This window comes from Parasteatoda tepidariorum, chromosome 6 (genome assembly GCF_043381705.1).
Source record: "Parasteatoda tepidariorum isolate YZ-2023 chromosome 6, CAS_Ptep_4.0, whole genome shotgun sequence".
Classification (NCBI taxonomy): Eukaryota; Metazoa; Arthropoda; class Arachnida; order Araneae; family Theridiidae; genus Parasteatoda; species Parasteatoda tepidariorum.
Genome location: NC_092209.1, coordinates 16,954,785 through 16,969,581, shown reverse-complemented (window position 1 = coordinate 16,969,581; position 14,797 = coordinate 16,954,785). Strand labels below are relative to the sequence as shown.

The window sequence follows — 14,797 nt, the reverse complement described above, 5'->3', positions numbered from 1 at the left end:
ATCATTGAGGTTCATACTATGTAATTATATACAGTAGGGTGATAAGATTATATTGTAAAAGTATGAACTTTTTAGCTTACATATGATGAAAATGAGGTTATGTATATGCTATTGATGACGGGAATATGATGCATCACTGCAATAGTATGCTAATCTATATATAAACAGAAATGCCAACTTCCACCATTTTGTGAAAAAATATTTCCTAGCAATGACGTAATTTTAGTTTTGGTAATATAGTTTAGATATTTTTCATTTTAAGCAATTTTTTCATCTCCATACATCAAAAATTAAAGTATCATATGAAATGTAATTTTATCGCAGTTATTTCGTGGTTAAACTTTTAAAAAGTGGGTATAATTATCCACATTCTACAAGTTTTACAATATAATTCAGTACCAATTTCTTAAAACTTTTTCTGAAAGCGGAGTAGTTGGCATCCTTGTATATATTTCAAAACTAAGAAGAAAAAAAAACTTGAGAAATTAAGCTAAGTGGATATACTGGGATGCCAACTGCTCTGCTTTCTACAAAAGTTATAAAAATTTAGTAACGAATTAAGTAGTAGAACTTGCAGCATAAGAATAATTACGCCCTTTCTTTAACCTACTTCAAGACGGGCGAGTCATACATGCATTCTCAGAGTGGCGACAATCACGTTAAAGAAGATAAAACTGGTAGCCAAACTATTTTTATAGCAGTTTATTTGTGGGCGGGGTAATAATAGTTTTCTTTATTTATATCACCAAGACTTAAAATTATAGATAAGATAAAAATTATATATTTACACTTTTAACAAACGTAGATGGGATGTATTAGATTTAAAGAGAAAGCAAAAATAAGGTTGTCAAATTAGCCATGCCTAAACTTAATAAGTTTGCATCTTTGCATACGCTCTAAAGCGGCGCGATTCTAGTGAGGTATATGAAAGAGTTAGGTTGTGTTGTAACCAAGCTCTAAGCTAGTATGTCGACACATCGAAGCGGCGGCAAACAGACGCACTGCGAGAGAGCGCCCGTCCAGTGGTCATTCTTGAGTTTTACAGTAACGACGAGTGCTACAACTATGCTAAAAATACCGTTACTCGAGACAACAAAAAGGACATTAGACATAAATGTGCTGTAGACTTGCATCTGTATAATAGATGGGCCACGAACGTGGCAAGATAAAGTCAATGTGTTCAATGACATGCTCGAGAAATCGACTAGTATTCGTAATGCCTATATCAAGCTTGATGCAGAAGCTTGAGGATGTTGTAAAAAAAAAGGCAACGCCTGAGATTCCTGACATGAACGTAGTCCTGAGTGAAACATCACTGCCTCAGCCGACTGAATCTTCTTCAGCAGAGATAGACACTACTGATCAATTCCACAACTCCCAGAAATCGGAAATCTCAGAGATCCATATTTCATCCGACAAAACTAAGACAAATAAAAAAGTGAAGGAAAATTTGTGTCACTCCAGAGGTACAAGTACATACCTGCCAACTTTTGATCCCTTCCATTACGATTTTTCCCAGTGGTAGTAAAATGGAATTAAAATTTCAATTGTAAGCAAAAAAAAATACGTTATGTTTGAAGAAACATCAGCTGACAAGCATGAAAGTAACGCATATTAATATATAAGCTTAATTTTTGTAAGAATAGTGGTGATAAAAATCATTCAAAAATTAAATTTATAAAAGAAAAAAATAGTATATATTTACTACCACTTTAAATATGAAAATAAAATCTATGTTTAAATACGAGAGAGTTGGCAGTTATGTAAGTAGACCCTGATCCAGTCACTGCACCCTCATCGAAAATTTCAGTACCGATGGATGTTCCAGTTGATGCCCTGGTGACGGTTGAAACTTCAGTTCCTGATAGAGGAGATGAGGAGCCAGTCAGGGGGATAGAAAAATCAGCAATACGACTCAAACGATGTCTTGGAGATTATTATAGTAATGGAGAATTGCCTTAGGCCGTCTGCTGCACTTAGGGTCATCTGGGTGCCGACATGGTGCAAAATAGCATGTGCATACAATTTTCAAACTTGTCCCGACACTATACGTCAGACATCTCCGGTATATTTGATATACATTTAAGGGAAAATGCCCTACCACATTTTTTTATGAACACACCTTTTGCATTCTTAAATAATTAGGCTTGTTATCTCGCAAACAAATTTTTTGATAGATCTAACATTTAGCATATTATGGTCAATTGAACGTTCCTGTGTCAATTGACCAAATAAATTCTAATGATAAAACACTTAAGCTACCATTTGTTTCTTCTTTTTTCGAGAAATAGGACCCATTTATTAAACCACGAGTTTTTTTCGAAAAAACTGATATAAATTATCGAGTGTTTTTTTTTTTTTTTTTTTTTTTTTTTTTTTTTTTTTTTTTNTTTTTTTTTTTTTTTTTTTTGCAAAAATAATATATATCTAGTTACAGTATAAGTTGTTTTTTGCAATTTCAGATGACTATGGGAGCTGGGAGTGGTGTAAAAATTATAGAATAAAATTACTGTACAAACAAAGTTTAAGCTATTTGATAAGATGTTGATTTTGAGTTTCGAAATATTAAAATCAAATTAAGTCAATATGGCAATTAATAATAAGTTAATAATCAAAAAATTAAATTAATATATCAAATAGCTTATCATCAAAATGCACCACGTGGTTAACTCAAGAAAAATGCTGCACAGTGATGTCATCTGTGGTGATTAAATTTAATTATAATTAGCCTATCAATTTTTAATAGAATGCGTTTCAAACGGGCATTAGAAATTAAATAACGCGAGATATAAAATCGCCCATGTGAGACTCGGGCAAATGCAAATTTGCCGGTAACTTTCGCCCGTGTTAGAACGTTCAAGGTGTAGAGGAAGCGCTAATCGTATATTCATCCCATAAGTACATTCATCACTGGAATTACTTTTCATAATTTGTAGCTATCACTTTATTGGAATAATTGCTACTTTTTTAAAGCTTTGACATTAAATAGATGCCACCATCATCCGTAATGATTTTTCTAAAATTTTATTAATATATTTTTTGTTAAAAAAGTGGTAGTTGTTTTATGTTTTTTTTTTAATTATTTTTAATAATCTTAATATTACTGAACAGAACTTTATAAAATATCTGAGGCTGCTTGCTGCTATTTTCCCATTCATCTTGAGCTTGATCTGTGTGGTGCTTCGATGAGGTTGTGGAATGTAAATGAAGTAAAGGAGTATTCATCTAAATCATTGAAGTTCTGAATGTCTAATTATATGCTGTAGGATGATAAGATTATATTGTAAAAGTATGAACTTTTTATCTTAGATATGATGAAAATGAGGTTATGTATATGCAATTGATGACGGTAATATGATGCATCACTGCAATAGTACACTAATCTTAATATAAACAGAAATGCCAACTAGCACCATATCTGGGTTTTAGAACGGATGAATAACTTAAATATTTTCTAGGTAATTAAACTTATTCAAAAATCACTAATTTGGCGACCTTTTTACACCTGGATGAAAACTATGAAAATCACTGCCTTATTCTCTGTTTTTGCAAATTTTTATGAGCCCAAATAATGCAACATTGGGTTAAGTTTTTAAATATTTAAAATTTTGACCACAAATACTTTTCATCTACATAAAACTGTGGCTTTTCGCCAGATTGACATTTTGCACAATTTTCAGAATAAGCATCAGAATAACCTGTAGCTTTAGATATAAGCTAAACTTGTCTAAACAGTCATGAGTACCTGTTGCATACCTGCCAACTCTTCCGGATTTTCCGGAAGATTTTATTTTCATATTTAAAGTGGTAGTAACTAGATACTATTTTTCTTTTATAATCTTAATTTTTAAATGATATTGATCACCACTATTCTTAAAAAATTAAGCACATATATTAATATGCGGTACTATCATGGTTGTCAACTTAAGTTCAATCAAATGCAACGTGTTTGTTTGCTTAAAATTGAAGGTTTAATTCCATTTTAATAGCACTGGGAAAAATGATAATGGAAGGGATTAAAAGTTGGCAGGTATGCNGTTTTTTAATCTGGTTATTGAGTTGTTTTATTGCGTCCAGGTGTGCTGGGTCGTAAGTTCTTTGGTACCATTTCCTGTGCGAGTTCCTTAATCTTATTATATTCTTTATTTCAGGTGGTAATCTGTAATGATGAGCAATATACTTGGTTTCTGTGGAAGCGTTTTTAAAAGCATCTGTTCTTATTCTCGTGATGATTTTTCTAAAATTATATTAATATATTTTTTGTTAAAATAGTGGTAGTTGTTTTATGTTTTTTTTAATTGTTTTTAATAATCTTAATATAACTGAACAGAACTCTATAAAGTATCTGAGGCCGCTTGCGGCTCTTTTCCCATTCATCTTGAGCTTGATCAGTGTGGTGCCTCGATGAGGTTGTGGAATGCAACTGAAGTAAAAGAGTATTCATGTAAATCATTGAGGTTCTGACCATGTAATTATATACAGTAGGGTGATAAGATTATATTGTAAAAGTATGAACTTTAGCTTACATATGATGAAAATGTGGTTATGTATATGGTATTGATGACGGGAATGTGATGCATCACTGCAATAGTACACTAATCTTAGTATAAACAGAAATGCCAACTTGCACCTCTTTGTGAAAAAAATATTTCCTAGCGATAACGTAATTTTATTTATTTTTGGTAATTTAGTTTAGATATTTTTCATTTTAAGCAATTTTTTCATCTCTACACATCAAAAATTAAAGTATCATATGAAATGTAATCTTATCGCAATCTCGTGGTTAAACTTTTAAGAAGTGGGTATAATTATCCATATTCTACAAGTTTTACAATTTAATTTACTACCAATTTCTTAAAACTTTTTCTGAAAGCGGAGTAGCTGGCATCCTGGTATATATTTCAAAATTAAGAAGAAAAAAAACTTGAGAAATTGAGCTAAGTGGATATACTGGGATGCCAACTGCTCCGCTTTCTGCAAAAGTTATACAAATTTAGTAACGAATTAAGTAGTAAAACTTGTAGCATAAGAATAATTACGCCCATTCTTTAACCTCTTCGAGACGGGCGAGTCATATATACATTCTCAGGGTGGCGACAATCACGGTAAAAAAAGATAAAACTGATAGCTAGACTATTTTTATAGCAGTTTATTTGTGGGCGGGGTAATAATAGTTTTCTTTTCTTATATCTCCAAGACTTAAATTTATAGATAAGATAAAAACTATATAGTTACACTTTTAACATACATAGATTGGATGTATTAGATTTAAAGAATCCGACCGGGCTGTGTAATGGGCAGAGAACTGTCCTTGCACAGAAAGGTTCTGGGTTCGAATCCCGGGTAAGGCATGGATGCTCTTTCCTTCTCTGTGCTATCGGTCCTCACTGTGGGAGCGACGTTGGTCTACCTAATACAGTGCGCCTGTAAGAGAGGTCAACAAAATCGCCCTGTTGATGCCTGAATTGACGGATGTTAACACAAGTGGGCATTGCAAAAGAAAAAAAAAGATTTAAAAAGAAAGCAAAAATAAGGTTATCAAATTAGCCATCCCCAAACTTAAAGCTACCGCTTTTTATTTTTTTCTATCCTGTTTCTGATTTCATACGAATACATTTATGTCTCACCCGTCCTGAAAAGATTAAAAGTTTAACCACACGATAACAAAAGTCTATTTTCACGGATACTTCGAATTTTTTATGTGTTCTGGAGGAAAAATTACTTAAAACGAAAAATACTAAGTTAAAAATAACTAAAATTTCGTTGCACTAGAAAACATTATTTTGACCACTATTAAACATTATTTTGACCGCTATTAAACATTATTGATTTCTTATTTATGATTGATTGACAGTGTGCACAAACGGAAACTTCAGAAGGATTCTAAACTCATTTATGATTGACAGTGTGCACAAGCGGAAACTTCGGTAAGATTCTAAAATCATAAATGCTTTTTGCTCTGAAACCTACTGTCGTACATGCGTGGAACTTCAGCCTTCACGCTACAGATGGGTCTAGGCGAAAATTTTAGTCAGCTTGCTCGCAACTGTGAATGTAAACAGAAATGCCAGCAACCCCGTTCTCAGTTACTTTTTTTTTCTTTTTTTTATTAAAGGTAGTGGGAAATTGTAATTCTCAGAATCTCGCTACAATATCACCATGTTAAGTTGACCTCAAACTGGAAAATTTAAAAAAAAAAATTTTTTTAGCGGTAGGCAATAAACTTATAATTCTTCGCTAAGGAAGGTTTCGGAAATGTTGCTCATATTGCATTGCCTGGTGATCAGAGACGCGGAGGCGAGCAACATTACCCTGGCCACACTGCCACAGATACCCGTTAATAGGGTGGGCCACAATCACACATCAGAAGTCAACACACGGAGAGAAACATTCATGCCCAGAGCGGGATTCGAAACCCGCAAAATCGCTCTACCACCCGACCGGCATATATTAAAAAGTGGAGGAAAAAGATTTCATGAGTCTGTTGAAAATGAGCCTGTAGTTTCGCTAAAATTTTTAGCTATAAATCTAGTCAATTTTTACATCTGCATTTATTTCTTCTATAATCATATTTTATTATATTTAAAATATAAGATACAGAGATGCCAACTTGCTCCGGACAGCAAATATATATTTTAAAGTGATAGTTTATCAATTATTATTCTTGATTTAATAAATTCAATTTAGTAGATTTTTATCCACCACTATTTCTAAATAATTCGTAGGCTGATATAATTTAAAACTTTATGATCCTTATGCATACCTGCCAACTTTTAATCCCTTCCAATATGATTTTTCCTAGTGGTGGCAAAATGGAATCAAATCTTTAATTGAATGCAAAAAATATGTTGTAATTGAATAATTTTTAACTGACGACCATGATCGTAATGCATATTTATATATATGCTAAATTTTATTAAGTGTACTGGTGATCGAAATCATTTTAAATTTAAGTTTATAAAAATAAAAATACTGTATATTTACTACCACTTTAAATATAAAAATAACATTTTACGCCAAATGCGTAAAAGTTGGCAGGCATGCTGCCATCTTTCCGAAAATGGATTTTCAGAGTGGTTGTAAAACAATAAACGAAAAACAATCTGACTCAAAAATATATTTATATTTTGATCCCGTTGAAATTCGCTTGCGCAAGGATTATTATGCTTTTATATATTTATTATAATTATTTATATGTAGTGGTGGTCAAACTCATTTATAATCATCATTATAATTCAAAAAGTTAATTGGAATAACCTGAATATTGCCACCACTTTAAATATGAAAATAAAATCTTCCGGGAGAGTTGGCAGATATGCTTGTGTAATGCTAATCATTTTATAAGCAAGCAAATATAGACAAATATATGGAAAATTTACTTAGTAGTTTATCGTTTTTTTAATTATTCTGGCGTGTCCGGAGCAGTTGGCATATCTGTATTTCTTTCTTTGGCTATCAACAAGCATATTAGGTCTACCGAGAAGATTTGTCTCCCGTATATGCATTTAATTTTACATTTAAACATTAGGTTCTTTTATTAAAAAAAAGAGTGGTAGGATATTTACCCTTTAACTCGATGGTAATGTTCTAATGAAAAAATCATATACAGGTCTGCCAACTACTACGCCGTTTTGTAAAATATTTAATACAGAGGTAGACGTTTAATAACCAAAGCCTTCAGAATTTATGATCATTTTGCTAGCATTTTAAAGCTTTTCCATGGTAGAGCCAGCATTAGGCGGCATTGTATATGAACTTTTAAATCATTTATATGTAGTGGTGTGGAAAATAAATTCAAATCAATAAAAAATAATACTATATTAAAACATAAATTTAGATACTACTGGAATAAATTTTTATTAAAAGCGTTGAAAGTTGACGACTCGGCCTACATGTCGCAAAATAACATCCGCATACAATTTTCAAACTTGTCCCGAAACTATGCGTCAGACCTCTCCGGTACATTTGATATATATTTAAGGAAAAATGTCCAAGGAACAAACCAGTATAAGATGAATGGGTTGGTGGCGCTACGCGCCAAATGCCGAGATACCCTACATATCCATCATCCAGCACGAGTTTTTTTTCGGAAAAACTGGTAAAAATTATCGAGTTTTTTGTTTTTTGACAAAAAAAATATATATCTAGTTACTGTATAAGTTGCTTTTTGCAATTTCAGATGACTATGGGAGTTGGGATTAGTGTAAAAATTATAGAAACAAATTACTGTACAAACAAAGTTTAAACTATTTGATTAGATGTTGATTTTGAGTTCCGAAATATTAAAATCAAATTAAGTCAATATGGCAATTAATAATCAAAAAATTAAATTAATATATCAAATAGCTTATCATCAAAATGCACCACGTGGTTTGCTCAAGAAAAATGCTGCATAGTGATGTCATCTGTGGTAAATAAATTTAATTACAATCTAGCCTGTCAATTTTAAATAGAACGGGTCTCAAACGGGCGTTAGAAATTATATAACGCGAGATATAAAATCGCCCGTGTGAGACATGGGCAAATTTGCCGGTAATTTTACTCCTGTTAGAACGCTAGGTGTGTATTCATCACATGAATTACTATAAATAATTTGTAGCTACCACTCTATTTGAATGATTGCTACTTCATTTATGTTTGAAATATTGGCACAAACTTTCCATTTTCAGATTTTTCTTAATTTTATATAAATATATTTTTTGTTAAAATAGTGGTAGTTATTTTACATTTTTTAATTATTTTTAATAATCTTAATATAAACAGAAATGCCAACTTGTGAAAAAATATTTCCTTGCAATAACGTAATTTTAGTTATTTTTTGTTTAATATTGTTAATTTTAAATAATTTTTTTTTTCTACACATCAAAAATTAAAGTATTATATGAAATGTAATTTTATCGGAACTTATCTCGCGGTTAAACTTTTAAAGAGTGGGTATAATTATCCATATTCTACAAGTTTTACAATTTAATTCACTACCAATTTCTTAAAACTTTTTCTGATGAATAGTTAGCATCCTTGCATATATTTCATAACTAAGAAGAAGAAAAACTAGAGAAATTGAGCTATGTGGATATACAGGGATGCCAACTGCTCCGTTTTCTACGAAAGTTATACAAATTTAGTAACAAATTAAGTAGTAAAAGTTTCAAAATAATTACTCCCATTATTTAACCTTTTCGAGACGGGCGAGTCATATATACATTCTCAGGGTGGCGACAATCACGGTAAAAAAAGATAAAACTGGTAGCCAGTTTATTTGTGGGCGGGGTAATAATATTTTTCTTTATTTATATCACCAAGACTTAAAATTATAGATAAGATAAAAACTATATAGTTACATTTTTAACTTACATAGATTGGATGTACATATTAGATTTAAAGTGAAAGCAAAAATAAGGTTGTCAAATAAGCCATGCCCAAGCTTAACCCCTTGGGGACGGGTGATTCATGAAAGCATTCGTACAAAATCAGGATCAGGATGTAATTAAATAAAAAGCGGTAACTTAAATGTAGTCGTTTCTAATTTGACAGACTTACTTTGCTGTTACTTTAGTTATTGTTAGTTTAATCATATATATAATCAATGTTAATTCAAAGTATAACTAAATACTTTTATTTTGAACAAAGTAATGGTGAATTAAATCATTCAAACAATTATAACTCCGCCCACAAATAAACTGCTAAAGAAATACTTTGATTACCAGTTTTATATTTTTACCCTGGTTGATACGGTTTTATGGTGTCACGTATTTGCGACAGTCGGCGCGAAAGGGTTAAAGCCACCGCTTTTCATTTTTTTTTCTATCCAAGTCCATTTCCACCGATAGTTTGAATTTTTTATATGTTCTGGATGAAAAATTACTTAAAACGATAAATACTAAGCTAAAAATAATTAAAATTTTGGTACCACTAGAAAACATTACTTTGACCTTTGAAGTGGTAGTCACATTGCAATTAATTAAAAAACTGCAATATGGCTACAATTCTGGTTCAGCAAACAATATTTGTGTCTATAATTTTGTGTCTATAAAATAAATTCCAATAATAAAACACTTCAGCTGCCACTTTTTTTTCTTTATTGAAAAATATGATCGAGTCATTTAACGTCTTATACCACGGGGTTTCTTTTTTCTAAAAAACTGGCGAAAGTTATCGAATTTTTTTTTTTTTTTTTTTGGACCAAAAGAATATCTAAGTATGGTGTAACTTAAGTTGCAATTTCAAATATCTAGGGAACTGGGATTGGTGCAAAAATTATAGAAAAAAATTACTGTACAAACAAACTTTAAATAATTTGATTAGATGTTAATTTTGAGTTTCGAAATATTAAAATCAAATTAGGTCAATACGTCAATTAATAATCAATTAATTAAATTAATATATCAAATAGCTTATCATCAAAATGCACCACGTGGTTTTCGCAGGAAAAATGCTGCATAGTGATGTCATCCGTGGTGAATAAATTTAATTCTAATCTAGTCTATCAATTTTTAATAGAATGCGTCTCAAACGGGCATTAGAAATTAAATAACGCAAGATATAAAATCGCCCGTGTGAGACTCGGGCATATGCAAATTTGCCGGTAACTTTCGCCCGTGTAAGAAAGTTTAAAAGGGGTGAAGAAGCTCAAGGCGTATATTCATCCCATATGTTCATTCATCACTTGAATTACTATTAATAATTCGTAGCTATCACTTTCTATGAATGATTGCTACTTGATTAAAGAATACGACTCAAGACAAGAATTCTCTATCACTGAAGATTTTTCTAATTTTATAATGATATATTTTTTGTTAAAATAGTGGTAGTTGTTTTATGTTTTTTTTTCACATTATTTTTAATAATCTTAATATAATTGAACAGAACTGTATCTGAGGCTACTTGCGGCCCTTTTCCCATTCATCTTGAGCTTGATCTGTGTGGTGCTTCGATGAGGTTGTTGAATGCAAATGAAGTAAAGGAGTACTCACGTAAATCATTGAGGTTCTGACTGCGTAATTATATACAGTAGTGTGATAAGACTTAGTAAAAGTTATGAACTTAAGCTAAGCAGATATGATGAAAATGGGGCTATGTATATGCTATTGATGTCGGGAATATGCAGGGTCCGATCAAGACAAATTCAGGCCCAAGGCCCACCACATTTTCTGGGCTTCTTACAAAATAATTTGAAATTAAATTACTTAAGAGTAGTCGTAACAATTAAAAAGAATCTATTGAACTGCATGTTTCAAGAGAAACATTGTAAGAAATTTTGAAAACAGACAGTTGAAGATTATATTTCAAAGATAATATTTACGTATCTATAAATTAAAGCAAAATATGAAACAACAAAGCAATGTTCTGCCAAAATAAAAATAGTTTGATGACCACAAACAATTGAAATCAGTGATTTTTGCTAAAAGTCACTGATTAGCTGAATAATTTTTTATTGTAAGCTGTAATTATGTTTTATTTAGTACTTAAACCATCATAAAGCTTACCTACCTTACATTAGACTTTTATTAATTCCTGAGGCCCCTCAGAAATTGTGGGCCATAGGCCCATGCCTATCGGGCCTAGGCGATTATCAGGCCCTGGGAATGTGATGCATCACTGCAATAGTATGCAGTGGTGTGTTTTTACGCGGATAGAATTTTAGTTGATAGCAAAGCTGCCGAGAACAGAATTTCCCCGTTAAGATCCTTTCTAAAGGTATAAATTAATTTGTAAAGTAATATAAGTATCGATTTTGAAACTGTAATTATTTTAACTATTGAACCTTTTTGCTATATTAACTATATCCCCATGATAACTATTAAGTCTGATGCACAAAGTGCCTTTAAATAAAAAAGTGGCACGTCTTCGATCCTTAACATATTTTCGGCCAAAAATATGTTAAGGCCATCATTTTAATAAATTTTTTTTTATCGGCTCGGTAACGTATTTTTTTCACTAGTCTTTCTGTTATTGTCAAGGGTTCTGAAGAAATCTATAAAATATAAGTAATTTAGAGTAAACACTTTCTGTTGAAAATTTTTTAAGCTACGCTAGTTTTTTAACTTGAAACAGTTTTTGACAAATTCGATTTTTAGAAAATGTATAATTATTCCATTTGAGAGTAATCACATGTTTTTGTGATATAATAAAATTGCAAGTTTTATAAATAAAATAAAAAATAAAACAACTTTCTTTAACTAACGTTTAAGTAAATGATTTGTATCCATTGAATTAGCCAATGATGCATATGCGAATTTATTAGTTAAGTAAAATATTATTTTTAATGCGCCACACTTTTTTTGTCTTAATGAATTTAATTTAAGCATATTTCAATGAAAATAACACCGTATTTTATAATATTTCTATGCTTGGCTTTAAAAATAGGTCAAATGTATAAATATAAAATGATGCAACAATATATGGCTCAATAGAACGTGTGCATGCAACTTCAAACTTGAAACAGAGTTATTGATCCAACGTTTTGGGTAGACTTAATGTACACATACAAGCTTTTCAAGTCAAAAGTCTTTTTTATTAGTAAACTACGTTTTGCAACGCAACACTGAAAAATAGAGCGTGTACTTTTGCCTTTCATGTAGAATTTTAAGATAGATCTAACATTTTGACTAGGTTAATTAACCATTATTTAACTATTCACGCTCAATATTTTTTTTTTTTAAATATGGACTTCTGTGTATTTATTTACATCATTTATCGGTACTGGTGACAAAAATTATTACATATTAACTCAGTAAAACAAGAATAAAATCATTACTATATACTTTGTAAATACTTAAATAAGATCTCCAGCAAAAAATATTATTTAGCAAATAACCCTTTTCTCTACTGATTTTAGCATTTCTTCCCAGTTGTACCATCACCTCCTACATCAGAAAGCCTCCACACGGCTTCTTATAATTAGTCTGCGCAGATTATTTAAAAACCGAACCACTTGTGCGCATGAACCCAAATTCCATTTTAAAAGTACTTGAGAGAAATTTATCATATATATTTAAGAATTGAATCTGTAGTGGTTGACAAGTAAATAAAACAAACCAATTTTGTTCATTAATTTAAATAAATTTTAGACATATATTTGCTACCACTTTCTAATAGATTTCATATTAAATGGTTTTTTTTCACTGATCGGACTACTTACAAAAAACCGTGTGGCGGCTTTCAGTTGCAGGAGGCGTTGGTTGTACCCATCTTAAACAAATAGAATTTTAAATAAACTTATAAATTATCTGTTTAGTAGTGGTGGATAAACTCTTTTAACATGGTTTTTCAAAGTTCTGTCGCCAAGGAAAATAAAAATAGCTACAATTTAAGCACCTTGCACTTTGAGGCAAAACGCTAATTTTAAACTACATTAGTCATCTTGCCCTTTAAAAATTATCTGGGTTTTAGAACGGATGAATAACTTAAATATTTTATAAGTTATTAAACTTATTTAAAAATCACTAATTTGGCGACCTTTTTACACCTGGATGAAAACTATGAAAATCACTGCCTTATTCTCTGTTTTTGAAAATTTTTATGAGCCCAAATAATGCCACATTGGGTTAAGTTTTTAAAATTTAGACCACAAATACTTTTCATTTACATAAAACTGTGGCTTTTCGCCATATTGACATTTTGCACAATTTTCAGAATAACCTGTAGCTTTAGATATAGACTAAACTTGTTTAAACAGTCATGAGTACCTGTTGCAAACTTGCAGCAGTTATGAAAATAGTATATTATTCACAAAAAAGCATAATTTCATTTGACGACGAAGCCTTCGAAAAACAGCCTTAAGCAAATTTACTGAACTGAGAATCACAAACTGAACAATTTTGCTGCAGCTGGTAAAAAGTGTCCACACAGAGAAGCAGTGGTTTTCATCTCTACGTGAATCGAGGATTATCATCATCTTATATTTATCTAGGTGCCTCAAACCATAGTTGCTAAAATTCGAAAGGAAGTTTCGAATCAACTACGATTACATTTCCATTATTCTACAACGTTTTTATCTTAATTATTTCAACATAGCTGCCGATTTTTGTTCTTAATGCTTAAAATTCTTTGAAGTGGTAGCCATATTTCAATTGATTAAAAAACTGCAATATGGCTACAATTCTGGTTTAGCAAACAATATTTTTTTTAAAAACTTGTTATGACTTTTATATATTTGTTTTAATTACTTATTTGTGTGAAGAGTTTGTTAAAATGCTTATAAATCAACTTTGATTAACGAAGATGAAAATATTTACGTTTATATTTGTCACAAAATTAAAGCACTTCTATCTATTGCAAAAATCAAGGCAGTTGGGTAAAGAGGGTTTAAAATGTTCTCCACAAAAATTTGATAATGACATTAAGAACTTTATGAACACGAAACCATTGAAAATGTATTTCATGTCTATCTGATATATCCGAGAAAATTTTATTTTTATGTTTAATGTCGTAATGCGATAACTGGTTAGATTATATTTAAATAATAATTTAGCGTTAATTTTCTTACGTCTCTCTAAAATATTATTTCAGGTTGATATTTGGGAAAAGACCGATGAACCAAGAAGTTGTGCCATCTATTGAAGACCCTAATAAATATTTACTGCAAATTCAAGATATTTCACAGGTATAAAATATCTTTTCCAGAAGAATGTTATTGATCTTTCTATATTAAGCCTTACAAAATGTAAATGAAAAATTATTGTTTTATAAATAGTTAATTTTATGTTAGAAATTAAACTTGCAAGCCCTAACACAATAAAGAAAATGATTCATCCTACTGCATTTTCCCCCTCTAAGACGAAGAATTCTCGAAATT

At 30.9% G+C, this 14,797-nt stretch overlaps 1 protein-coding gene across 1 annotated transcript in view; it reads left to right on the top strand.

Moving 5' to 3' along the window:
• LOC107441908 (uncharacterized) overlaps positions 1-14,797 on the top strand; it is a 208,420-nt gene that overhangs the window by 175,316 nt on the left and 18,307 nt on the right. Inside the window, exon 70 of the mRNA XM_071181726.1 lies at positions 14,512-14,605. Coding sequence (XP_071037827.1) covers positions 14,512-14,605 — 94 coding nt within the window. The remainder of the gene's footprint in view (positions 1-14,511; positions 14,606-14,797) is intronic.